This window comes from Emys orbicularis, chromosome 9 (assembly GCF_028017835.1).
Source record: "Emys orbicularis isolate rEmyOrb1 chromosome 9, rEmyOrb1.hap1, whole genome shotgun sequence".
NCBI lineage: Eukaryota > Metazoa > Chordata > Testudines > Emydidae > Emys > Emys orbicularis.
In genome coordinates this window covers 102,613,048-102,640,952 of record NC_088691.1, presented here as the reverse complement: position 1 = coordinate 102,640,952, position 27,905 = coordinate 102,613,048, and the positions used below count along the sequence as shown (strand labels likewise).

The 27,905-nt window shown below is 47.6% G+C and overlaps 1 protein-coding gene across 1 annotated transcript; it reads left to right on the top strand.

Annotated features, from left to right (window-relative positions):
* PCYT1A (phosphate cytidylyltransferase 1A, choline) lies at positions 1-26,951 on the top strand. The gene is made up of 9 exons (XM_065410818.1): positions 1-41; positions 11,673-11,825; positions 16,188-16,287; positions 18,335-18,451; positions 20,998-21,149; positions 22,161-22,239; positions 25,097-25,239; positions 25,855-26,043; positions 26,745-26,951. Exons 2-9 carry the CDS (start codon positions 11,709-11,711, stop codon positions 26,949-26,951), a joined length of 1,104 nt encoding a protein of 367 aa, XP_065266890.1. The 5' UTR covers positions 1-41; positions 11,673-11,708.
* Positions 26,952-27,905: the final 954 nt, after the last annotated feature.

Here is a 27,905-nt window from a genome sequence, read left to right as displayed (position 1 = left end):
CCCCGCCTCGGCCGGCGAGTGAGCGCGGAGCGGCCCGGCAGGTCAGAGCGGGGGGGCCCTGGCTGGGGGGTACCCGGTTTCGGGGGGGCGCTGGGGGGAGACACTCGCCTGGGGAGGTACAGTGGCTGGGGGGGTACCCGGTTTCGGGGGGGGCGCTGGGGGGGACACTCGGCTGGGGAGGTACACTGGCTGGGGGGTACCCGGTTTCGGGGGGGCGCTGGGGGGGACACTCGGCTGGGGAGGTACACTGGTTGGGGGGTACCCGGTTTCGGGGGGGCGCTGGGGGGGGACAGTCGGCTGGGGAGGTACAGTGGCTGGGGGGGTACCCGGTTTCGGGGGGCACACTGGCTCGGAGGGGTGCCCTGTTTGGGGGGCACACTGGCTCGGAGGGGTGCCCTGTTTGGGGGGCACACTGGCTCGGAGGGGTGCCCTGTTTGGGGGGCACACTGGCTCGGAGGGGTGCCCTGTTTGGGGGGCACACTGGCTCGGAGGGGTGCCCTGTTTGGGGAGGTACTCGGTTGGGAGGGGGCAGTGGCTGGGGGTGCCCTGTTCGGGGGGGAGGCATTGGCTGGGAGGCACTTGGCTGTGGGGGTTAAAGGGACACTGGTTTGAGTGGGTGTGGGGGCACTTGGCTCTGGGGGCCTATTGGCTGGGGATCATGGGGGACACTGGCTGGGGGGTACCTGGCTCTGGGGGTTAAGGAGACACTGCCTTGGGTGGGTGGGGGAGTACTAGGCTCTGGAAGGGCTGTGGCTGGGGGTACTGATTAGGGTGTACCTGGCTCTGGGGAGGGATGGGGGACACTGACTTGGGTAGGTACAGGGGGCACTTAGTTATGGGGAGCACTGGTTGGGGGGCTAAGGGGACACTGGTTTGGGTACGTAAAGGAGGCATGTAGTTCTTGGGAGGGCTGTTGGCTGGGAAGCATGGGGGCACTGGCTATGGGGTACAGTGGGCAATCAGTTCTGGGGAGCTGGGGGGTACCAGGCTTGGGGGGGTTGAGGGGACACTATCTTGGGTAAGTACAGGAGGCATTTAGTTTTTGGGGGGCTATTGGCTGGGGAGCATGGGGGTACTTGGCTCTGGGGGCATTGAGGGGACCCTGGCTTGGATGGCTATGGGGGGGCACTTAGCTCTGGGTGGGCCACTGGCGGGGGATACCTGGCTTTGGGGTGGGCACTGGTTGGGAATGTATGGGGTGTAATGGGTGGTCTAATGAGATTTGGCTTCCTCCCTTAGATCAGTGGCTCTCAAACTTTTTTACTGGTGATCCTTTTCACATAGCAAGCCCCTGAGTGCAACCCCCCCTTATAAATTAAGAACACTTTTTTTATATATTTAACACCATTGTAAATGCTGGAGGCCAAGCAGGGTTTGGGGTGGAGGATGGCAGCTTGTGACCCCCCCATGTAATAACCTCGTGATCCCCAGTTTGAGAACCCCTGCCTTAGATTATCCAGGAGAGGAGCATGAACTAACATGGTTTCCTCCCCACCTTGCTCATCTCAGTGCCCATAATTGTGTCCAGACAGGTCCCATTACAGTATTTGCTTTTGCACGTCCTTCCTTTTGTTCAGTTTCCTTATCTCTGATAGTAATGACAGAAGCAGAGTCCACACCCTCCCCCATACCTCCCACCCATATGTGTGCCAGTTCCCTGTGGCTTGTGATGAGGGTTGGTTGAATTGAAGCAGAGTACGCAGATGAGTTATTTTATCTAGTTGTGTGGTAGGGAGGGTTATTTTTTTGACTTCTTCTGTGCTAATGTGGGCACCATGTTTATGTCGCAAATCCAGACCAAAACAAGTCTGCCCTATACACCTGCAGATGTGTGCAGTATGTCACAGAGTTGTTGAATGTGTGGATTTAAAACTACATTGATCTGGTGTCTGGAATTTATTATACTCAGTGCTGGACTATTGCCAAGAAATTGTTGTAGCATGACAAGTCAGTGACAGTTTGAAGGTGTAATATTTTGCAAACCACTAGAGCTAACCTCCTGTTTGTTTAGATTTAAATGTACTAAAATAATAGTAATTAAAAACCCTGGCTTCTCGGGGCTCTGTTATCAATTTAGAAAAACAATACAAAATCCATTACCAAACCAAAACCACAGCACACCTCCCCGTCCCTCATATGAAGTGCTAGTCAGCAAACAGAGGTAAGAAATCAAAATCTCCCCTCCCCTATACCAGGGGTTCCCAAACTTCATTGCACCGCGACCCCCCCATATAGTGAAGTTACTATATGACCCCAGAGCCCTGCCACCCAGGTGGGGGGAGAGGAGGCTGCGGCCTAAGCCCCACTGCCCCGGGTGCGGGTGGAGCTTGGGCTTCAGTGTTCCCAGCAAGTCTAATGCTGGCCCTGGCGACCCCATTAAAACCCCCACTTTGGGGGTCCTGACTCACAGTTTGAGAACCGCTGCCCTATACAACCTACCCCTATCACCTCTGTCCTTTCCTTTTTCCTGCTTCAGCAGATGGGCCATGTGGCATGTATGGCCCATCAACACCATATTTGGACCAAGGAGGGGTGTGAATTTCAAAGATAAAAGGCCTTTATGGAGAATGCCCTACCCACAGCTCTCTTAAATACCCAAAAAGCTCCCGCTGAGGTGCCTTTGCTGATTTCTGATGTGGTGCTCTTATTTGGGGGGTAAGGGGGGGACTCTGATAGGATAGTCTCAGACCATTTAGGGCTTTATAGGTGAAAACCAACACATTGAACTCCACAGATCTCCAAGTGCTGGTGTAATTTTAACAAACAAGGCCTGCTTTAGCCTTAAAAACTATGGTAGTTAAGAGATGTGATTTTTTTTTTTTTTTTTTTACTAACATTGTTATGCTGGTAAAAGCCTCAGTGTAGAAGCTGTTACACTGGTATAAGACACTAGTATATGGCTGGTATAGCTTGTTTTGCTCTGCCAAGCTGGAACTGGTATAAGCTATTTCATACCAGCATAACTGAATTTGCAGTATTGTAGCTTGCTGCTTTAACTACACCAGAATGGCTAAAGCAGCAAAACTTTTAAAGATAGACCAGGCCAAAATCATCACGTCCTGCACTAGCTTTTGTCTTCCAAATGGGGTGAAGGTGTAGCCCCGCCTACAGCACATATGAATTCTCTGCATCAGTCTTCATGGTTGAGAATATGAGGGAGATCCCCACACCTGAGCCATTCTTTTTAGGTGACAAATCTGAGGAACTGCCCCAGATTGAGGTGTCATTAGAGGAGGTTTTGGAACAAATTGATAAACTAAACAGTAATAAGTCACCAGGACCAGATGGTATCACCCAAGAGTTCTGAAGGAACTCAAATGTGAAATTGCAGGACTACTAAATGTAGTCTGTAACCTATCCTTTAAATCAGCTTCTGTACCAAATGACTCGAGGATAGCTAATGTGATGCCTATTCTTAAAAAGGGCTCCAGATGTGACCCCGGCAGTTATAGGTAGGTAAGCCTGACTTCAGTATCGGGCAAACTGGTTGAAACTATAGTAAAGATCAAAATTGTCAGACACATAGATGAACATAATTTGTTGGGGAATAGTCAACATGGTTTTTGTAAAGGGAAATCATGCCTCACCAATCTACTAGAATTCTTTGAGGGGGTCAACAAGCATGCGGATAAGGGGGATCCACTGGCTCCCGTGTATTTAGATTTTCAGAAAGCCTCTTAAAGTAAGCTGTCTTGGGATAAGAGGGAAGGTCCTCTCATGGATTGGTAACTAGTTAAAAGATAGGAAACAAAGGGTAGGAATTAAATGGTCAGTTTTCAGAATGGAGAGAGGTAAATAGTGGTGTCCCCCAGAGTCTGTACTGGGACCAGTCCTATTCAACATATTCATAAATGATCTGGAAAAAGGGGTAAACAGTGAGGTGGCAAAATTTGCAGATGATACAAAACTACTCAAGATAGTTAAGTCCCAGGCAGACTGCCAAGAGCTACAAAAGGATCTCTCAAAACTGGGTGACTGGGCAACAAAATGGCAGATGAAATTCAGTGTTGATAAATGCAAAGTAATGCACATTGGAAAACATTATCCCAACTATGCATATACAATGATGGGGTCTAAATTAGCTGTTACCACCAGGAAAGAGATCTTGGAGTCATTGTGGATAGTTCTCTGAAAACATCCACTCAATGTGCAGCGGCAGTCAAAAAGGTGAACAGAACGATGGTAATCATTAAGAAAGGGATAGATAATAGGACAGAAAATATCATGTTGCCTCTAGATAAATCCATGGTACGCCCACATCTTGAATACTGCATGCAGATGTGGTCGCCCCATCTCAAAAAAGATATATTGGACTTGGAAAAGATTCAGAAAAGGGCAACAAAAATGATTAGGGGTATGGAACGGCTTCCGTACGAGGAGAGATTAATAAGACTGAGACTTTTTAGCTTGGAAAAGAGATGACTAAAGGGGGGATATGATAGAGGTCTATAAAATCATGACTGGTGTGGAGAAAGTAAATAAGGAAGTGTTGTTTACTCCTTCTCATAACACAAGAACTAGAGGGCACCAAATGAAATTAATAGGCAGCAGGTTTAAAACAAACAAAAGGAAGTATTTTTTTCACTCAACGCACAGTCAACCTGTGGAACTCCTTGTCAGAGTATGTTATGAAGGCCAAGACTATAACAGGGTTCAAAAAAGAACTAGATAAATTCATAGAGGATGGGTCCATCAATGGCTGTTAGCCAGAGTGGGCAGGAATGATGTTCCTAGCCTCTGTTTGCCAGAAGCTGGGAATGGGTGACAGGGGATGGATCACTTGGTGATTACCTGTTCTGTTTATTCCCTCTGGGGCACCTGGCATTGATCACTGTCGGAAGACAGGATACAGAGCTAGATGGACCTTTGGTCTGACCCAGTATGGCCGTTCTTATGTAAAAAAGTCCTTTTGCTGTTAATCAGTTCCCCGAGTGAAATAAACTGTATACGACGTTATACTAGCAAAAGGACTTTTTTTCTGGAATAAACTGTTTCAGTTAAGGAGGGTTTGCTGGTACATCTACACTAGCAAACCTTTTATGTGTAGACAAGGCCAAAGGCCCTGATTATGGTTTCAAGATCCACATCTAAGAGAGAAGATGGGTCAGGAGGTTGCAGATGCAAAAAGCAGTCTGGATCACTGTTGCTGTTTGGTCATGGGAAATCTAAATAGTCATCAAAGCTCCCAACCAAAAGAGTCGAGAGAGCCCCCATAAACTCCTCTGGTTGCTTCTGCTATACAACCAATACAGTTAATATGCTGATGTACTCATTACATCACAGATAATGAAGGTGGAAGAAACATTCACTGTAGAATGTCTGTTCCGCCTTCATCCTACCCCAGCAGTGCTCAGTGGTTCTAGTAATTTGCCCAGTCTAGCTTTTAATGTCTTTGGTGACAGGACTTCTCTGTAGCTCTCGCTACATGTTCTCTCTGTCAGGGTCCGTTTCCCTAATGGGTGGCTGGTCAAGTGCAAACCTAGTAGTAGTTGTCTGCGTATGAGTCAGCAGAGGAGACATTGCAGTATAGTGGGACAATCTTGTAGGCAGGGCAGCACATGACTGCTGGCATCTGACTGTGCTAACGCCTCCAAGGTTTAGAGAGATGGCACAGAAGAAAGAAAGCAGACCGTGTTGTGCAGGGACGCCTTGAGGTTCTGGCATTCAATTCCTTTGGTACCTGTCTCAGTAAACTCATGGTGACTTCAGACCAGGGCTGGAGGACAGTTTCAGAGCGGCATTGACTGAAGGTATTCTCACTTGGGCCTCTTGCTTTGTGCAGGCCTCATGATGAAGCAGTGGAATTTATTCTCTGCCCCTCCCTGTTCATCTGCAAACACATTTTTTCTCTTAGTGAAACTCTTCTTCCGGTGGAATGCAGTTTGGCCAGTTCCTCATTCCATTGCTGTGTTTCGATGGTATATATTCAAAATTATAGGGTCTGTTTCTCAGCAGTACTACAACACCTGTCTAACAAAACATTACAACCCCTCATCAAGGAATATACATCTCTCCATTGAGATCAGCCCTCAATTTAGCAACAAGAATTGCCGGTCTTGGTTACTAAAGATTCCACATGGAGGTGTTAATCCTCATGTCCTGGCCAAATTCCAACTCAGCTAATTATCAGAGGGGTAGCCGTGTTAGTCTGAATCTGTAAAAAGTAACAGAGGGTCCTGTGGCACCTTTAAGACTAACAGAAGTATTGGGAGCATAAGCTTTTGTGGGTAAGAACCTCACTTGAACCTTGCATCTGAAGAAGTGAGGTTCTTACCCACGAAAGCTTATGCTCCCAATACTTCTGTTAGTCTTAAAGGTGCCACAGGACCCTCTGTTACTTTTTAACTCAGCTAATTGTGTCCCATAATCTCAGTTGTCTACCTTATTCTTCACTCCCATCCTCAAATGTTTGTGTAGTGTTTCTGTGTACTGTGAAACGCCTACCACTTTCCATCCCAGAGGTGGCTGTGTTTCTGTGGTGGGTGACTTGAGTTCTGTAGCATTTGTATCAGTAATGGACTTGGGCATCCTTGAAGGGTATTTTCAACAGTTTAAAGAGGATTCCCTTTTTTTCCCCCTTGTCTTGCACCGTTCAAGACGCAGCATGCCGTGCTTTTGTTGTACAGCGGGGGCTGAATAGTCCTGCCATCAGATATTCAACTTCTTGTAGATCCCATCAAACTATTCTGCCAGGGGAAGGCTTGTTGAAAAGCAATGCAAGACCGTCCCATGCCCTCAACCTGAAGCTGAACGTGCTGCTCGCCCAGCGGGCAAGATTGCTTGTCCTGCGGGGCTTGCTTTATTAGAGTGGTTTCTAACCTCCCTCCTAACGAGCCAGTTCTCTTGCCTAATGTGGAGCAAATGATGCAGTGGGGTGTTTTAAACCAAAAATTTGCTCATAAAACAGAACAGTATTAAAACTTTGCAAAAGGGCTTTTCCTTTTGATCATACCAGATTTGATCCGAAAAGAATTTAAAATGAAGCTTTGAAAGGAAAGCCCCTATCCACCGTGAGTGTAATTAATTGTAGAACATTGAAGCATTCCAAGAATAACGAGAGAGAACATGTGCTAAGCTGTGATACAGATGTTGGATCCAATCAACATTAACTGATGGGTCATGGTGTTATTTTAGTCCTTCGTGTCTAAATAAATGCTATAAGATTAGTAACTGCATCACAGTGACTCCTTTTAGTGCAAGATCTTTCCGGTTCTTAACAACGCTAATGCAGAGCTTGAAGATTCACCATAAACCTGCTAGCCAGAGGTACAGATGAAAGATTGGGGAAGAGAGACCCAGCAGGACCCTGCTGCAAACCCAGCTGTTGGAGAGAGGGAGGCTGCCAGGACTTCTGTGGGTGCTGCTGTCTCTGAATCCCAGGAGGGGAACATCATCAGCCTCTGGCCAGTGTCTCACCATCTGACATTCCCACCCCATTCTAGCTGCTGGATGAAAGGCGTTTCTTCCCCGGCTGCTGAGCAGGGGCAGAGCTTCATTATGGAGTCTAAACTGCTGTAACGCTGCCTAAGGCTAGCTGTGAGGTGAAGTTAACAAAATGCTGCGCTCAGCCCTGCAGATTTGTGTCTTCAGGGTCCGAGATTACACAGCATCCACTGGTCCTGATCGGTGACAAGGGCTCCTATGCGCTACGATGATATAAAGAATCATTTGTTCACATTTGGAAGGCTTTCTTTGCAGCCAGAAGAGCGAGAACCTTTTTTTTTTTTCAATGGAAGCTTAAATTCTGCCGAAATTAGTTGCTAAAAGCTCTCACTCGCTGGGGAAACGTCTCCCCCACCACAGGCAAGTGGAGTTCTGACGCCTGGAATATTGCAAAATTTGCTTGGTCAAATAGCTGCATTCACGTTTGTGTCTACGGGAATTGTGCTTGCTCTTTGCGTGTCCAGTCCAGCTCTTCTGGAAGTGACTGGAACGGCTCCCTCTGATTTCCAGTGAGAGTTGGATCTGATGCTTGGCATTGGTGCAGCTAGTGCATACTTGAATCCTTGTCTGAGGCCATACTTACGCTTCCATGTAGGTCGGCAAAACTTAGTAGACATGGCCTTAGGGTATGTCTGCACTGCAGTTAAAAACCCGCCGCTGTCCCATGCCAGCTGACTCGGGCTAAGGAGCTGTTTAATTACAGTGTAGACATTTGGGCTGAGGCGGCCTGAGCTCTAGGACCCTCCCAGCTTGCAGGGTCCTAGCGCCGAGGCTCCAGCCCAATCCAGGATATTTACACCACAATTAAACATGCCCTTAGCCCACGCCTGAGTCAGCTGGCACGGGCCAGCCGCAGGTTTTTAATTGTAGCATAGGCACACCCTAAAGCGGGTTTTTCCCTAAGCTGTGTGGATGGGTGGGCATTTCCCCTGCTGACCCACCCCATCACCCAGGGGTGCTGCTCTCCACCGAGCTCCCTTAGCCAAAGTGGGAGGGAGGAGAAGGATGTGCACCAAAAGAGATGAGTCAGGTGGGCACAGGGATGAGTGTACGTGGGAGGAAACACAAAAGGGAGAGTGAATGGTGAAGAGGCGCTGACACACGTGGGAGATGGGATAGATAGGTTTAGCCCTGAACGCAGGCAGTCACTCATTCCATATGCAGAAATCAATAAAACAGCATTGCCCATTGGAGGAACTTCAGTTCTTTGACTTGTGGTAGCCTTTACATCGGGCAGCAACACACTTGCAGTATCACAGCAAGGAGCGCATGTGTGCTCCTACGCGCACCGGTTTAAGTACAGCGAATGGAAATCTGAGTCACTCTGAGATCACTCCTAGGCAGGCTGCTATGTTAAGGAGAGCACATTCTTTTCAGAAATTGAGTGGGTTGATAATGCCTATGGTTAGATAAAGCCTGATGTTTGTCAGCTTAAAGCAGCACTGGCCAACTCCGTGGACTTTTAATGTTGTACTCAGTAGGGACTATTGTATCAGCTGCTGGGGTTGACGGAGATGAAGAAAGTGACAGGACAGAGAATGGGATGCTTAAGCACAGTGTCAGGTTGTTCTGCCCAAAGCCATAAAAGAAAGTATGACGTCGGTTCTCCAGTCAGGTTAATGAATATTCAAGTTATTTGAAAAACTGACCCAGGTCACTTTGTTTTTCATGAACTGGGCACTGGTTGCTGAACTAGTGAAGTGACTATCTAGTATGAAGGGCATACTCAGCTGGTAATGCCTTACGAAATGTGCACCACCTGTGTTTCACAGCGCTTGTGTTTGCAGTGACTGTAGGTGGGGGGTATTGTGTTTATAGCATCCCGAAGTGCCCTAACCACTTCCCAGAAAACTCTTAAGACCTGGCACTACCTTCGCGCTTCAAGTTAAGCGCATGCAGAATCAGGGCTTGGGCTGTAAACTCTTTGAGGCTGGGGCTGCCTTGGTACGTCTTCTGTAGCACCCTACCGCACTTGTGGGTGCTATAAAATAATATCCACTCCAATAATGGGACGCTCACCAAAAATCACTCCTAAGCGTTGTCAGATGAATGTTAAAATGGAATGAACGCTAGAGTAGCGATATTAGCTGATCTGGCCCATCTTCCTCTTGGCACAGGACTGATCCTTATAGCACACTTCCAAGTGCCTCATCCAGGCCCAGGTGCCAGGGCTTCCTAGAGACTGTCCCACAATCTAATAATCTCAGTATCATGAATTTCCCCCCTGACATTCTGCTTAGATTTCCCCTCAATTTGATTCCATTGCTCCTTGCTGTGCCCCCTTGCACTGCTCGAAATGATTTCTGTCCCTGCTTGGGCTTTACTCTCCCTCCTGTACTTGCAGACGGCTTTGGTCCCTGTTAGCCATCATTTTATTCCTCCAGTCCCCGGAGATCTCAGGTTCTCTTCTCTGAACTCCCTCTCTGATATCGAGCTGCCTACAGCTGAACGTAGTGGTCCAGGTGCAATCCCGAGGGAGAGTTTGTCTCTCTGTCGAACTACATGCTGTTACGTGTTCAGCCCAAAACTAGAGCTGGTCAGAACATTTCCGATGCAGACTTTGTCTAAAAGATTTTTGGTTCTGGAAGGAGGGAGACTGACACTAAGACTGTCACACTGTAGTCTGATGGTTTGGACACTGACGCTGGATGTGAGAAACCTGATTCAGAGCAGAGTTTTTCATCCCAGAGCACTCTGAATCAGCCAGACCTAGGACATGAACCTGCGTGTCCCACATCCACACCAGTGGCCTGACTGCCTGGCTGGCGCATTGTCATTCACACTCGCACGCTTTCCCCAAAACGGTGAGAAAGTTCACAGTTTTGTTCCAGCGTGGAATGAAAAAACATCTCTACGTTGCCACAAACCAGAATTGTCGCCCTCCAGTCAGCTCTACCCAAAACCACATTGGCCATTTTTGCTGACATAACCTTGCGTAAGGCCATGTTGAATTTAAATTGGGACTGTTATAAAGTACAGCTCTAGTCTCCATGTCCTAAGTAGTCTTTTATCTTTGCTTGACTCACTACTCTGGAACTTTCCCAAACAGAGTCATCTGTGCTCCTAAAGTGCCCACCAATAGTTGTCCCTTTAAAAGCCCGCCTTTCAAAAAGCTCTTGTGGGATCTGGCTGATGGTGTTGGATGAAGCTCCACTTTGTTAAGTCGTCCAGTAGGTGTCAGTGATACTCTGCAGCGATTGATAATAAACAATCACATGCTTCACGGAGGGACGGGGTAGCTTTCAAGTGATGGGGTAGCCTGCTCTCTTCCTGCAGTAGGTTCACCATCAATCCAGACACTCCCTACAAAGAGTTCCAGGACACTCACTGCATGTGAGGGGGGCAGAGTCCTAAATCCACAGAGCATTTATTACTAGGGTTTCTAGACTTGGGTGTGAACCATATTTCCCAGGCATGCCAGTCTTCTCTGACGAGAGGCGATTCAGAAGTGCAAATGACCATGTTGGGATCTGCATATAGCTGATTTAGTAAAGGAAAAACTTCAACTCAGTCTTTAGTCACAAATTTGTAAATCCAGCATCTGCTTTTAAATCTTGTGGTAGTTGGAGCTGAGATTTTTCCAGTGTTACCCGTTCATGTAAACGCCTAGTTCCACTTCACGAGCAAGCAATGTGGGGCTTCCTTGCATTCCTGGCATATGGGAAGTTAACAGCTGAGAGCTCACTGCAAATAGCCTAGTCATGATTTAGTTCATGGGCAAGGTTCTCCCCCGCCCGCCCCCCCCCCCCCAAAAAAAGGAAATCCAGCTTTACCCATCAGCTGTCTTGTTGTGTGGGGGTTCTTTTTGTGCATCCAGTTTATCATTGAAATGAGTGCTGGGAAATTGTACACAGTTACCCTTCAGACATGTGGACTGGGCATATTTTAATCTTTGACCTGCCACTCAGATACTAAAATAGCATAACTAGCTTCATGCTAATGATATCATCACTCATATTGCAACTCCTGTGTGAGGGAGTTTCTCTCCAGCCAGCTGAGTGTTACCCTCTCGTCATTCCTGTGACTAGGAGCTGCTCTGCAGAGAGAAATTCTTCAGTGTTCCCATCGAGCACGGTTTGTCAAGAAGTTTTGGCACCTGATGCAACTGTCTAGGCCTCTGTTCAGGTGCCTTTGGGCTGATCTTTTGTACACAGTGCCCGTTGGCTGGTTTCTTAGCCCTTCTGGAGTGAAATACCTCTTATTTCTTGTTCTTTATTTCATTCTTCTAGTCTGCTGGAAAGACCTTGCCAAGCACCTCTCCTGTGATGGAGCCACCAAGCTCGTCCAGGCTGAATTCCCGGAAGAGAAGAAAAGATGGGTCAGGACCCAATGGGGCAACAGAGCTGGATGGAATCCCTCCAAAAATGTCCCGTCACTCGTTTGTAAGTAAGCAGGGCTTTTGATCAGAAAGGTTTCACGTTTGGAAAGCAGCTGAATGATACTGATGTTGCGACATCGATTAGGGCAAAGTAAAATGTCCTCTGTGCCCAGGGAAGGAGGCGGAGTAGTGCAGCCCGGCTAGTGCTGTTTGCTTCTTGCAAAGCTGGTTCGAAATCCTCCTTTGCTCATGCTAATGTACATACTTACAACACAGGTGTAAAAAAAAATTGAGTCCAAAGCCAGCCGAGGTAAGCTTCTTTGTGGTAATTGTGGTGGTTTACTCTGGGCGTGGATGTGTACAGACTTGAAATAAATCAGCTTTTCACAGTTCTAATTTCTTTAGTGACGTAGGTGAGATTTTAAACAAAATTGATACTGGTTCCTTAGACCCACTTGTGGCCATGTTCCTACAACTACTCATGTGGTTAAGCACATGAATAATGCCACTGAAATCAATGGAACTACTTGTGGGTTTAAAGTCATATGCATGCATAAGTGTTTGGGGGATAAATTATTAAAACCAAGATAATGTTAATTAACATCTTGCCTTGAGGCAGATTGATTTAAATCAGCAAGCAGGAAACCGAGGATACGCTATATCTATACACATTTATTTAAGCAATTATATAGCTTAACATGCTTATTTAGTTTCTTAATTTTTACATTTTTATCATGTTAGAAAATGGTGAGTGATGCATTCTTATTTACCAGGTTGATGATTTGTGTGTGGTGATTTGTGTCAGGCTGCATTTGGATGGAAATTGGAATTGCGTTAAAAATGCACAAAACCAGTATTTTCAATTTTTTTAATTAGTTAAATAAAGCTATCTGAAATGTGCTGGGTCCACACATGGTTTACATTTAAAACTGATTTACTAAATCAGGGAAGCGTTGAGTGAGCTGATTTTTTTTCCTGGTCACATGTCCTTCAAGATTTTAGAACTAGTAGTTCTCATCTGCCCAAACCTCCATTTTTATTCACAGATTGGAAAAGGAAAACAAGCTTTCCTGCTCCCAATTGGTTTCTCAACTTTGCATGAACCTAGTTATTGAACTGAAGTAGTTGAATAAACTGAAATGAAGAAAATATTCTCTCTGAACCTGCAAAAGAGGCTGCTGTCAGTCAAAACCGTGTTTAGCACTTCAACAGACTCTGGTTCCAGGTGCTTAGCCAGTGACTGCCACCAGTTCACTGGTTGGACTTTCTTTAAAACTTCCACAGCAAATACGTACTATTTTTATTTAAATTAAATGATGTTAATAGAATATAGTCAGTTTAGGCTTTTAATATACGTTATTTCAAATTTAATTTTAAATAGGGTTGTGTTTTTTTTTAAATATTTACGCTGAATAAAATCTGATTTTTTTTAAATCTATTTTTATGCACCCTGGTTTGCCTTCTGTGGTGATAGTAGACTGGTTAGTCTCATTGTGTGTTTAATGGGTTTCACTTTCTGGTTCTGATGCATTTAGCAGGAAGCTGTATTTGTGTTTCCAGCACTACAGGAGAGTTTTCAAACAATCCATGAGAACATTTCTTGTCCGTACTGGGCTCAGTACAGCCTTGTTTTACAAAACTAAAATGCTGGGGCCTCCGTTAAGCTGATGGTGTCTCTCGAAGAGTCTGTCTCTCGGGCTGATTTCTTGTACACCTCTACCCCGATATAACGCGACCCAATATGACATGAATTCGGATATAACGTGGTAAAGCAGTGCTCCAGGGGGCTGGGCTGCGCACTCCGGCACATCAAATCAAGTTCGATATAACGCGGTTTCACCTATAACGCGGTAAGATTTTTTTTTGCTCCCGAGGACAGCGTTATCTCGAGGTAGAGGTGTATTTTTAAATGATTAACACTGCTAAAACTATAACTCAGTTGCTTTCCCTCCCTCCCAAAAGCCCATTGTTTTCACTCACTGCTAGTACCAGACCCTGATCTGCTTTCTCCTGCCACCTCCCAAGTAGACCTGAAGGATGGGTTTATTGGGATCACCATTGTCAAAATCTCTACCTGTTTCCAGAGCTTGCCTTGACTTCGTACTGCCCTTGCTGTAACACTGTAGGTTTGTCCTTATATGGCAGCTCTCTCCCTCCCCCTCCGTGGGGCTCATGTGTATCGCACAGTCTAGAGTTGTTCCTTCCTGATCTTTCTGTCAGAGCTGGCTGCCGTCCGTTCCCCCATCACTGTGGGGTCAAAGTCACTCGTAAAAATACCTGCAATGTACTTCAGCTTCATCTTTTACCTTCCCAAATTTACGGACGACGCTTTTCCCTTCCGTTAGAGGATCTCAAAGTGCTTTACAAACCCAAATGGGTAAGAATTAGTGTCTTCGTTTTACAGATGGGGAAACTGAGGCACAGAATGGTGACATGACTTGCTAAAGCAGCTGTGTCAGAGCTGGGTGTAGAACCCAGATCTCCTTGACTTCAATGCCTGTGCTTTAACCAACAGACCTTGTAACATCATCTAAAGATGGGGAGGGGACTTGTGCGCCCCCACTCCCTTGCTACACTCAGAGCCCTGACCACAGATAGCCCAAAGCGAGCTGTGCTTCTGCTTCTTCCTCATGCTGCCTATAACCAGCCCTCTTCAGAATTCCTCAGCCTCTTTGAGGTGCAGATTCTTGATGAGTTCACTTCTTTTCTTTCATGAAAGGTTTTATTCCTAGGAGTTTATAGCAGGGCTCCCTGTTCCTGCCAGGGCAAAAATGGCACCCAGATACTTTACACTCTCTTGGCACATACTTATAACTGAAGAGCTGATTGCTCACTTAGAGGATTGCAGTGCTAGAGTTCCCCAGCAGACAGTAATAAAAAGCCCAGTTGACTTATAGCCCTGCTCTGATCATCTATTGTATTCAGTATTTCAGGGTGGGTACCCCGACCCTATTACATGGTGGAAAGACTGGGGTTTGTTTTAAGAACAGAGACAAGTATGGAAGTATTAAAAAAAACCAAAGGGGGATTGCGTGTTAAGTAGGAAATCTGAAAGCTGTATGGGGGAATGGATTTTGGCTTCATTAAATGTAAGAGTTTAATTAAGAACCCCTGAAGTGAGGAGATGCATGCCCCGGGCTACAAATTTAGAGCTAGGAACGAAGATGCCACGTCTGCCTCTGCAGCCCTCAAGGTCCAGAAGCCACAAGGCCTCTGACCCGTTAAAGGAGGTTTCAAAGGGCATTAGCTCACCGCAGCATAGAACTCCGATCGGGAGTGACAGCTGCAATACTTGCAGAAGGTCTGCCAGGGCTCACCACAGTGTGCAGGAGGAAATTGCTGAGAAGTCTCTTGCAGCTGTAGTTTGGCTTAAGTCAAGACATTAGTGTAATGATTAGCAAGATTGAGCCCTAATCATCTGTCTTGGGGAAGGGCAATCTTCTGCCCTGCCACAATTTCCTGCTAAAAGAGAACCGTTAGTCTGTTAACAGTCACGGTCATTCAGCTGAAACTGAACTGTCTGCTTATTGGAGGGTAGGGTGACCAGATGTCCCGATTTTATAGGGACAGTCCTGATATTCGGCACCTATTACCCCCCACCCTCTGTCCTGGTTTTTCACACTTGCTGTCTGGTCACCCTATTGGAGGGTAAGATGCTTTGTTCTGGTCCAGAAGAGTTCAGCCCCACAGTAGCTATAATTGGACTTGATGCCTCCTAATTCTCACTCTGAACTCTACCAACGTGTTGTTTTTGCAGGTAGTTTCAAAGGGGGGGTTCCTGTAATGTCCCATCAGATTTCTGTGCTTCCCCACAGAATGTGACTGGTTTCCCACCTTCTAGGGCTTACAAATCGGTGCTTGTAAACACTTTCCCTGGAGAGTCAGACCAACTGTAGGCAGCTTCTCTTTAGGTGGTAACAGCTTCAGTGTTCTGATACCTATAGCCACTGGTACGTTACAACACTAGAGCCTACGCATGGGGAGATTTGTTTCAAGGTGCGGTCCAGCTGAGGCAGTTTGGTCCAGTGGTTAGATCTGAGGATTTGGGAGTAAAGGAGTCGTGGGGCAGATCCTCAGCTGGTGTGAACTGTCATAGCTTCACTGAAGTCCATTCACACCAGCTGGGAATCTGTGCCCTGGGCTCTGCGGAGCTTTTCCCTTGATTCCCTGTGTAACTTAACCTCAGCTCCCCTCAGTTCTCTCCATCCCTAAGCTAGGGATAATTACCCCCCAGGACGGTGTTGGGGCTTAACGGCCATAAATCTCATTAGCGCCTTTTGTACAAGGCTCTCCTAGCGCAGCGTGTCGGCCATTGACTTGCTAGGCTGCTATCATTCCCCTGCCATCCCTGTTTGCTTGTGCTGTGGCTGTGTAGTATGCTGAACCTCAGGGGGTTTGCAAGCTATTTCTCTCTCTGATTATTTAGGGCTTGAGGGAGCCAGCTCCGTTTTCAGATGAAATTGAAGTGGACTACAGTAAGCCGTACGTCAGACTAACGTTGGAAGAGGCAACCCGGGGCACCCCCTGTAAGTATTGTAAAGCCAAATGAGAAGGCAGTTACCTAAGCACGTGTGCTGTCCTAGGACTTCTCCTGGCTCAGTTAGAGTTTCATCCTCCCTTGTGTCAGGTTGGAAGGAGCCCTGCTTAGCTATTTAGGAGCATTGTATCCACCCTGGGGACTAAGACTATCATTATTTGTATTACATGACTGCCTGGAGATTGGGGCCTTTGTTCTGGGAGCCGTATGTACACATCATACCAAAGAGCTTAACCCCTACTAGAGGCTGCATTCCTATGCTGACTGTTCAAAGTACATGATCGTACCCAGCCCTTCATGGTGCCAGCTTCGTAGCTGTAATGAAAGCACTGCACTTCTTTCTATAAATAGCAATAAAGTCATTAAAGGAGGTTTACTCATCTCATGACCTGTCAAGGCCTATCGAACAGTCTCCCAAGGGAATTTCTGGAAGCCCTGTGGCTTTGCACAGTCAAATCTAGACTGGCCTAAACACTAGCACGCAGGTTTCCAACGTGTTGTCTGTGATCCATGCTTTGAGAAAGTTCGAGATGCTCATTCTCACATACATACGCAAGGGGGCCCGCAGATGGGGGTTAGACGTCTCAAATCTCTGATTCCTCGGTTTCTCTGTGGAACCATGTAACACATTCAGGATCAATCAAATTGGCTCTGCAAGTACTAAATTGTTACTGTCTTTTGGCATTCACTATACAGCTCGTCTACATCATCTAACATCTGTCCCTTCCCAGCAAAACTCATTTTATTGCCTTAATTGACTGCCTCTGTGTCACCTTCAACACCCTATAAGTGTCCCCAACTACTGTACATCTGTGTTCTTCCCCCACACTGGCCCCTAGTCCTCCCCTCCTGCTGCTCCCTTTATCTGCTTCTCCCACCCTCAGCTTCAGACCTGCTTAAATGCTGCCCCCTATGCACGAAGCAGTCTCCTTCCTGTCTGCCAAGTGCCCTCCCTCTGGCTCAGACTTGTCTGTCTGGCTTAGATAGACATGACTCTCTGGGCCAAACTTCCCAGATGGCTGAAGTATCCCACAGCTGTGAGCGAGAGTCCGGTGTTGGCCTGGAAAAGTGGAAGTTAAGAAGTCTATTGTGGTTTTAGTAGTAGATGGGCTCCCGAATAGCCTTTAGGCTGAATGTGAAACAGTGGGCGAAAGTTAAGCGTGTGTGAGCTCAAGGATCAAAATAAACGAGCTGCTCTTTACTAAGAGATGGAGTAGCCATTAATCTGAATGGGGCTGAACCTTCTGGGGAGAACTTTATTCAGCACTAGCTTCTCCATGAAATTATCTGACAGCCACAAGGCCTAGCAGGACAGTTTTGTGCTGCCTCAAGATGATTTTCAGTGCAGCTTGGCATTTCTTGGAAGCAGGAACTAAAGGTTGGCTCAATAATAGCGCTGCCTGGTCGATTTAGGAGTCCTACTGAGCAGGAATTCTCGTTGGCCATTCTTCCAGAATCGGAGGACAGCAGCTCTAGTAGTGAGGTTCACCATGGAGTGTGGGGGGAATCGGGAAGATCTCAGGATTTCCTCCAGGAGCCTGCTGGGTGAACGTAACACAAACCCATGAAATATCTTCGGCTAGTCACCTGTTGGTAGTCGGTTGCTGAGCAGAACCTTGACATGTTGCGTTTTGATTCCTGTAGGATGGCGATGTTGGATGTTTGCATTTTCCCCAGGTTTCCCTTTGCGCTGTGTGCACCTTCTCCCAGGGCAGCTGCACTGAGTCCCATGAGAACACCACGCAGGGCACTTTAGGTTTTAAGTCTGTCTCTGAATGTCGTTCCATGCTTAGTCTGGGCACCCCCATGCGCTGACTCCTAACGGAAACAAACCAGCAATTTCCCTTCTCAAACCTTTTCTGGCTACAGCTCCACATTCTGACAATTGTTTCTATAACAACACGTACAACCAAATTCCTCCCACAAGCAACCCCAGGCTCACTAGGTCTTCAAACCCACCAGGTAAGGCGCAGCCAGCAAATGCTTTCCCCAGGAGTGGCTCTCCGTGAATAACGTCTGTTTGTTTTTGTGTTCAGTGGATCGACCAGTCAGGGTTTACGCTGATGGGATATTTGACTTATTTCACTCTGGACATGCCCGGGCCTTGATGCAGGCAAAGAACCTCTTCCCGAACACATATCTCATTGTGGGAGGTAAGGAGAGGTCTCTTGACTTTGGCAGCCTTACAGGAATAGTTTACCTTGCCAAAGGTACGATTGCAACCTATAGTTTCCTTTGCACTCTGCAACCCTTAGCGTCTTACGCTGTGCCTGGCCCTTGTTGCAGCTCAAAGGGCAGCCACGTTGTAATCTCGTCCTCTTCAGTATTGAATTGGATACAGTGCAAATGGGCCTGTCTATAAAAATGGAACTCCAGAATTGGTGTGTTTTTTTTGTTTTTTTTTTTTAAGGTGGGAACTACTTTCTGTTCTGACCGAGTTAGTCTAACCTTTGATCTAAATTTTGTGTGTCAAGAAATGCTGTTCAAAGCATTGAGTGCCAAAATATAAAGGGACATTCTGAGCATCCGTCTGGAGAACAGGAGCAGTTGAACATAAGAACATAAGAACATAAGAAAGGCCGTACTGGGTCAGACCAAAGGTCCATCTAGCCCAGTATCTGTCTACCGACAGTGGCCAATGCCAGGTGCCCCAGAGGGAGTGAACCTAACAGGCAATGATCAAGTGATCTCTCTCCTGCCATCCATCTCCATCCTCTGACGAACAGAGGCTAGGGACACCATTCTTACCCATCCTGGCTAATAGCCATTTATGGACTTAGCCACCATGAATTTATCCAGTCCCCTTTTAAACATTGTTATAGTCCTAGCCTTCACAACCTCCTCAGGTAAGGAGTTCCACAAGTTGACTGTGCGCTGCGTGAAGAAGAACTTCCTTTTATTTGTTTTAAACCTGCTGCCTATTAATTTCTTTTGGTGACCCCTAGTTCTTGTATTATGGGAATAAGTAAATAACTTTTCCTTATCCACTTTCTCCACATCACTCATGATTTTATATACCTCTATCATGTCCCCCCTTAGTCTTCTCTTTTCCAAACTGAAGAGTCCTAGCCTCTTTAATCTTTCCTCATATGGGACCCTCTCTAAACCCTTAATCATTTTAGTTGCTCTTTTCTGAACCTTTTCTAGTGCTAGAATATCTTTTTTGAGGTGAGGAGACCACATCTGTACACAGTATTCGAGATGTGGGCGAACCATGGATTTATATAAGGGCAATAATATATTCTCAGTCTTATTCTCTATCCCCTTTTTAATGATTCCTAACATCCTGTTTGCTTTTTTGACCGCCTCTGCACACTGCGTGGACATCTTTAGAGAACTATCCACGATGACGCCAAGATCTTTTTCCTGACTCGTTGTAGCTAAATTAGCCCCCATCATGAAGACTAAGAAACTGTCCCTCTGTGTGCGTAGTCTCAACATTAGCTTCAAGCTGGGAGTGATTTCACCCTCCCTATATCAGCTATTTGGCTGGAGCAGCAATATATCGATTGAGATTGGCCTGTTTACTTTTGGGCCTTCCCAAATTATTACATAGAGTTACTAAAGAATTGTTGGTTTTATTTCACGTGGTTTAATCAGCCTGGTAATTGGACTAATTGGATGATTTGCTATGAACCCATTCTATTATAGTTTGATTTGTTCAGATGGGTTTTGGCTTCGTTTCTAAATTTGGAAACCTGTTTGGTTCGGATGTTTCTTTGCTAGGTGTCAGGGTTCTGGACCCGAGTCATCCCCTGTGCAAATGAGGCAATTCTGTGCCCCACCTAGTGGCGGTCCATAGAGCTGCCCTGCGCGCCCAGTACTGATGCCCAAAGAGGAAGAACACTGTTAGCTTTGGAAGGAAAGTTGACTTTTCTGTATTCATCATTTCTTTCTACAAGCAGCATGAGTTCCAGAGCCTTTAAGGGCCTGGGGTGAAGGGTTACCAGCCAGTCAACTGACCAATTTCGCATAATAATGCTGTATTCTTCACAGTGTGTGGAAATCAATGGAATTGATTTGAGAGGCTTCCTCGCCTCCGTAACGCTCTCGCTTCTCCCCTCCACCTCCAAGCCTTTCACACCTATGCTTTACTGCAGCGGTTCTCAAACTGTGGGTCGGCAGGGTCGCCAGGGCTGGCGTTAGACTTGCTGGGGCCCAGGGCCAAAGCCTGAGCCCACTTCCTGGGGCCAAAGCCCGAGGGCTTCTGAGCCCCACCACCCAAGGCTGGTTACAGGCCCCCCACCTGTGGCTGAAACCTTTGGGCTTCAGCTTTGGCTCCCCCGCCTGGAGCAACGGGGCTTGGGCAGGCTCAGGCTTTGGTCCACCCTCCTGGGGTCGTGTAATAATTTTTGTTGTCAGAAGAGAGTCGCGAAGCAGCGGGTTGGACTAGATGACCTCCTGAGGTCCCTTCCAACCCTGATAGTCTATGATTCTAAGTTTGCGAACCCTTGCCTTACTGGTTAGAGCTGTAGACTGGGCGTTGAACGCTGGGTTCTCTTCCTGAATCGCCAACACCTCTGGTGGCGCTTGAGCTGTAACTGCTGAGCCCGCTTAGCTTGGAAGATCTGCCAGGGTCTTGGCTCAGAGTTCTCTCGTGCCGCACGGGGCAGACAGTGGAGTCGGGTAGTGGAGGGGGTCACGGTGGGTATTCAGAAGACTAACAGAACTCACCTTTGCTCTGTGCCCATGTCCGCAGTCTGCAGCGATGAGCTGACCCATAACCTCAAAGGCTTCACGGTGATGAACGAAAGCGAGCGTTACGATGCGGTGCAGCACTGTCGCTACGTGGATGAAGTGGTGAGAAACGCACCATGGACCCTCACCCCGGAGTTCCTGGCAGAGCACCAGGTAAGACGCAGCAGTAGAGCTCCCAGGGGCTTTCAGACAATCAGGCGACTGTGCTGGGTGTGCGCTTGTAACTACCATGCTCCTGCCGCACACCTGCAGTACAGGATTCCGAATAACTGCTGTATTTCCCTCTGGTCATTCGTACCAGCACGGCCAGTGTTAGAGCAACCCAACCCTCTTCTGTTACACGTCCTAGAGTGTGCAGTGAGTTGGTATAACGGGCCATGTTTGTTTCTAAGGCGGTTAGGGGCCTGGGCAGAGCTAGCCTGTAATGGCCGGTACTGTCAAAATCTGAGGAGGCCAGATCCATGGCGGGTCAGTCATAGTGAGGCCTCCTTTTTTCTGTTCCCTAACATGAGAACAAGGCGTCACTCAAAGTTAGTGGCAGGTAAATGCAAAACCAGTAACAGGCCCGTGGGTGAAGTTCCACTAGCAGGAGTTTGGAGAGGCAAATACCATGGTTGGCTTTAAAAAGGGGCTGGTAGTTTTATTGCCAGTAGTAACACTTGTGGTTGTGTAGATTGAGAGAAGGTGAATCAAATCTCCTGCTTCAGGACACGTGCTTATTTGCTGCAGGGGTCAGGAAGGAATTTGCGGCCAGATGCACTAAGGAGCTTTCTCGCCTTCCTCTGGACATCAGATATTGCCCTCTGCTGGCACCAGGCTGCTGCTCAAGGCCCAACAGTTCGCTCAGTTTATGACACTGTTTGAAGCTTGAAACTGCCGTTTGCTTCTTACTCCAGTTGTCTTCCTCCTTGGCATGCACTCGCAGGCTTGTCTAGGGTTGCTCAGGAGGGCTGGGCTGTGGAGGGTTAACCTTGTTTCGAAAGCAAACCCCATTGACATTCCTCATTGCTTTGCTAGCCCTGTACCTGTACACAGGTGCGGAGCAGTGAGTAATTACTTGTACACAGGTGCTGAGCAGTGAGTAATTACTTTGTCATTACATCAAAAGGTACCTTCTGTGGATTCAAGGAAAGATTTATTCTAACTCTTTTCTTCAACCCCCAGATTGATTTTGTTGCCCATGATGACATCCCATATTCTTCTGCTGGGAGTGACGATGTTTATAAACACATAAAAGAAGCAGGTGAGGCATAAGTCGTGGTGACCTGTAACCTTTACCATCTAGCACTAGCTGGTGGGTCTTGAGGCAGGGGTTATAGCAAAAACAGTGTTATAGTTGGTGCCAGTTACTGTCCAGCTTGGCAAGGATTTAGTGTCTAGGGAGACTGATCTCACTTCTGTCCAGGGTCTTTTACTGCTCCCTTTGCCATGGGATCGGAGTGCCTAAAAGATTGATTCTTCCACACTAGGCTTGCACCACATTGGCAGGGCTGTTCCTGTGATACATGGAATAAACAGAAGCCCTGGGTCTCAAAGGCTGCTAATCCAGCACCTCTAATACCATGGTCACTCTTAGTTCATTAGTCCTGGTATGATGGATCTGCTCTTTCCTGATCTATCCTTTAGGTAACGACTGCATGCTTGTTATCTAATAGCTAGCAAAGTAAGTGACCCACAGTTGTATCCCTCAGTGTCCATTCTAAAAATAGCAAGTGCGCCTCGTCTCTTGGTTAAAAATGGCACCGGACTAAAAAAGCAAAACGCAGGGTACAGTTTTCACATCTGTTGGGCTTAAATTAATGTAAACCTCTCGTACTGCAATATTTTTGTACTCGGTGTCATGGGTAGGACTGCAAATTTGTCTTGGCATTTTTGTCACAAAGCACAGAGCAGTCATGGTGAATTTAGTAAGAAGCCTGGGTGACTGCTCCCTGTTTTTTTATTTAAAAAAATGCCCCCCTCCTTGCCCTGTCCTAGGAGCACCAACAACCCAGAGCAACACCGATACCTTAATCCTGGCTGGGTGAGGAGAGGAGGACCCAGGAAGGGGGAGTGGGTTGGAGAAAGAGCCCACCCCACACTCACCCTGCAGTTCCTGTCCTGTGGGACTGGGGCCAACACCCTGTTGGGACAGAGGGTTGGACGGGCCAAACTGGAGCAGCGCTGCAACCCGGTGCGCCAGGCTGCAATGCCCACTTCAGGGCCCTGGGCCCAGCCCCACAGGAAAAGGAGCCGCCACAGTAGTGTGAAGAGAAAAAAGTCATGGACCAATGGGAAAATCACGCTATCCTTGACTCTTGTCCTACTGTGACAAACCTCCAGCTGCAAACATGGCTACCGGTGCTGTTTGTATTCAGACAAAGGCAGCATCCTCTCAGTCTTTCTACCTTTGTCACGTCTCAGCCCATTCCATGAGGATGGGTTGGTATCCTAAGCACAGTATCATAAATTCAGTGCCGGAGATTCCCTGATTAAAACGCATCTCTGACAATAGCAAAGAGAACCGAGTACAAACCAACCAGCCAAGTACATTTCTTAGAAACATTCTCTCTTCCGGGTGATTGTTACCCTTTAGTCTATTCGCTAACTCATCCTCGTAGCCCAGTAACAGCGCTCCTCTTCATTTAGAGTCCAGCTTTTGATCAGCTCTCCCCCCCCCCCCCCCCCCCCCCGGGTTTTATACTAAATAACTGCAGAGGTCCAACGAAGGAGGGATGGGTGGAGAATCTGAGCCCACCTTCCAGCATGCTACTTAGCACTCAGGGGTCGCTCGGTCAGTGACAAACCCAGATTCCCGTCCAGTCCGCTGGCTACACAATACACTTTGGTGGGTCATTTTCATGGGAAGGAAAATGAAGTTTTTGCTGCCAGCAACCTGACCTTTTATTAGATGTCTTCGGTTCTCCAAGGCTGAAGGTCACATTTTTTGGGGCGCATTAAGTGATCTGTGTTGGAGACATGGCTTAGTCTCCCTACATCCTTTATGGAATTGATACCTTTGAGCGAGCGAGGCATCAACCTGCACAAGGTAAAAGAAAGCCATGGAAATGTACCCTTGACTTGCACTCTGCAGCCTTGGTCCAGCCACTGTAGCTGGCTGACCCTCACGCCACTGTAGACTTCACTAGCTCACCCCGCAGGTGCCTCTGAGTGCAGGTTTCAGGCCTGGTGGTATTGCTGAGCTGTTTACGTGGATAAGCCCAGATGGGACCGCTGTGATCGTCTAGCCTGGATTCCTGCAGTACACAGGCCAGGGGACTCCCCTGAATTAATTCCTACGTCCAGTCCAGTCGCTGTGGTTGAACAAGAGCAGATCTTTTAGAAAAACATCCCATCTTGATTTAAAAATTGCCAGGGATGGAAAATCCCCCACACTCCTTGATGAACTGTTCCAGTGGTTAATTCCTCTCACTGTTTTAAAAAAAAAAATGCACTGTATTTCTAGTCTGTCTCTCTCTAGCTTCAACTTCCAGCCATTGGATCTTGTCTGCTAGACTGAAGAGCCATCTACAGTCAAATTTCTGTTCCCCATGTAGGTACCCCTCTACCTCGATATAACGCTGTCCTCGGGAGCCAAAAAATCTTACCGCGTTATAGGTGAAACTGCGTTATATCGAACTTGCTTTGATCCACCGGAGTGCGCAGCCCCGGCCCCCCGGAGCACTGCTTTACTGCGTTATATCCGAATTCGTGTTCTATCAGGTCACTTTATATCGGGATAGAGGTGTACTTAGACTGATCAAATCGCCCCGAACTTGCTCTTTGATAAGTTACATAGCTTGAGCTCCTTCAGTCCCTCACTATAAGGTATACTTTCCAATCCTTTAATCCTTCTTGTGGCTCTTCTCTGAACCCTCTCCAGTTTTTGACTATTCTTCGTGAATTGTGGACACCAGAACTGGACAGTTTTCAAGGGTCAAAATATAGAACAAGGCCAATTGGGAAGGAAAGAAAAAGAGAGAGAGAGAGAGAGATTATAGTAGTAGAGTATGATCTTTAAGAGCCTGTGAAATACCCCAGCCTGCGTATTGAGAGTCAGTAGCAGCTCCTCACTTCCATCTGACCTACACCTGTCCTGGGTTCTATCCCCCTGCTCTCAGGCATGTTTGCACCAACTCAGAGGACCGAAGGGATCTCCACATCAGATATCATCACCCGGATTGTACGAGACTATGATGTCTATGCCCGACGGAACCTGCAGAGGGGATACACTGCCAAGGAGCTGAACGTCAGCTTCATAAACGTGAGTCTCGATGCGTTAGACTGTAAATCCACCCAGGCAGGGACGGTCTCTTACTGCGTGCGTGTGCAGCACCGAGCACAGCGGGAGCCTGATCCCGACCCAGGCCTCGGGGAGTGGCTGCAATACAAATCGGTAGTAATAAATCTGCAGGGCTAACCAGTCTCACACACTGCGCCAGTATTTGCTTTTTACGCTGTCATGGGATCTTGTCAGCTCATTTTTCCCCCTTGAAATTCTGCACAGAAGACTCAACGCCAACAAAGTGGCAATCAAAATCTTTCTGTGAAATTGTCTGTTTCCGCCAGCCAGCCATGTGACCGCGTCAGACCAGCTCCTGGTTGCGTACTGGGCTGTGAACGCTGCAGCTGCAGGTTGCAGAGTGTCGTTCTGTATTTTTGATTGAAACATCATCCGTTCCCAGCCGTAGCTACTAGTGTGTGTCCAGGAGCCTCGGGCTGCTCAGCAATAGGGCCGGTGCTGTTTGCTTATATTATTACCAGCAAATTATCTTCACCTCTTTAAATCCTAAAAAGTAAGAGTAATTACCTGTGGAACACGTGAAAATCTAAGTGCTCAATGTCCTAATCCTTCCCCCTGTGTTGTTTGCTTCTGCAGGAGAAGAAATATCACCTGCAGGAACGTGTGGACAAGGTGAAAAAGAGGGTAAAGGACGTGGAGGAGAAATCGAAGGAGTTTGTCCAGAAAGTGGAGGAAAAGAGTATTGACCTCATTCAAAAATGGGAGGAGAAATCCCGGGAATTCATCGGCAACTTCCTGGAGATGTTTGGACCGGAAGGAGCACTGGTAACAAGTTCACCCTGGAGATGGGGAATAAAAACGGGGTGGGAGGGGGATTTCGGAAAGCATCCTGGGAAACTTTAATGCTTCTGGGAGGTGCTGTTGTGATAGCCCTGCAGAGGGAAGTCCTCTAGCTAACCACAGCACTGGGTGCAGTACCGGCTTCCCTCCCAGACCATCTCCGTCAGCCATGTGCTAAGGGGGGCCCTGCTAGAGGCACAAGTAGCTCAGTCTTCAAGGATCACTTATCCTTGGCCTGTCTGAGATGAGCAACATGGATGCCACTTAGTGCCAGCTGCCACGGTGGGTTTGTATTCGGCACACCGATTCCCCGAGAGTTGGACTGACACCGCCAACTTGTTTTACACGCGTCACCAAGTAGCCGTGGGAGGGTGGTAACTTTCAGCCATGGATCTGAACTTAGCGCCTTGTGGTGAAATTGCTCCCTGTTCTGTTACCCAGCCCCCTACGGCTGTGTGCTGTAGGTGCTTGACCTGACCTGGCACTGAGCCTGTCCAACTACAGCTCCGTTGGTGCCCATGCAAGTGGAGGTTTTTCCATAGGGTTCGTCTCGCAGCATGGGATGGTGATTGGCCAGCGCAGCCATAAATGCCGCGAGTGCTGGGCTCCAGCACCTATTCCCATCACCTTCGAACGTGCCACCGGCCACATGGTTAATCTCCCCCCTGTTTCCCTCCCCTCGCTAGAAACACATGCTGAAGGAGGGCAAAGGCCGGATGTTGCAGGCTATCAGCCCCAAACAGAGCCCCAGCAGCAGCCCGACGCACGAGCGCTCCCCATCTCCCTCCTTCCGCTGGCCCTTCTCCACCAAGACCCCTCCTTCCTCGCCGGCCAACCTCTCCAGGAACCAATCCGCCGTCGCCTATGACATCAGCGAGGATGAGGAGGACTAGTCGCTGGCCGTGGACACTGAGTCCCTGATTGCCGAATTCCAGCTCCTAACCCACGGGGAACTTTGAACGCGAGAGCAATGGTAACGTGGCTGCTGACGACCCTCCAAGAGGCACCATCTGCTCTTCGCAAGGGCTACTGTCTGGGAAGCACAGTCTAACGTTCTCCCTATCCCCAGCCCCTTTTTATTGTTTACGTTCCAATGGTTTCCAAGAGAAAAGAGGGTTTTATTATTTTTTTTTTAAAAAAATATTTTAAAGAGAGTGGCACTGAAGCCTTTGCCCTGTGAAACCTCAGCCAGACAGGTGGGCATGGGGAGAACAGTTAATCAGACCCTTTTGTCTGTCTGCTGCTTTGACCCACTGCAGCCTTTTATTGCCCCAAGGCAGGATTCTCCATCGCTGCTGAACCTCTTGAATGATGGACATGCCGGGTCCTCAGATGGTGCAAACTTGAGACAGTGCAGGAAGCGGTAGTGTAGAGGAGCTATTTTTTAATTCTAAAGAGACATCCGTACTGTACTGGAACCAATAAGAACCTACCCAGCTCTCTGTCTTGACCTTGCTTCTTTTAGCTGAGGTTCCCAACGTTTCATAGTGGAAAGCTGCCTTGTGTCTCCTGTGTGGGAAATCCGCCGTCTGAGAAGCCACACCAGCGTAGAATGGGTCACGCGCCGTTCTGTAAAGTCTGGTAAACCTGCACAGCGGATACAACTCTATACCTGACTCGGCAAGGAAAAGGCTGTCTTAGAACATTCTATCTGCCATACGGGCATCTAGGAGCATCGCTAAATCTCAGGCTAAGAACCTCATTTTGCCCATCAGCTGCTGTTTGAGGGAAGAGTATCACCTCTTCTTTCCAGACGTGCATTGTGTGTTTGTGTGCACGTACGCTCAGCTAGGCAATAACAAATATGCCTGCTCCTTCAGAAAGGTCCTCTTCCTGCCTTCGCACTT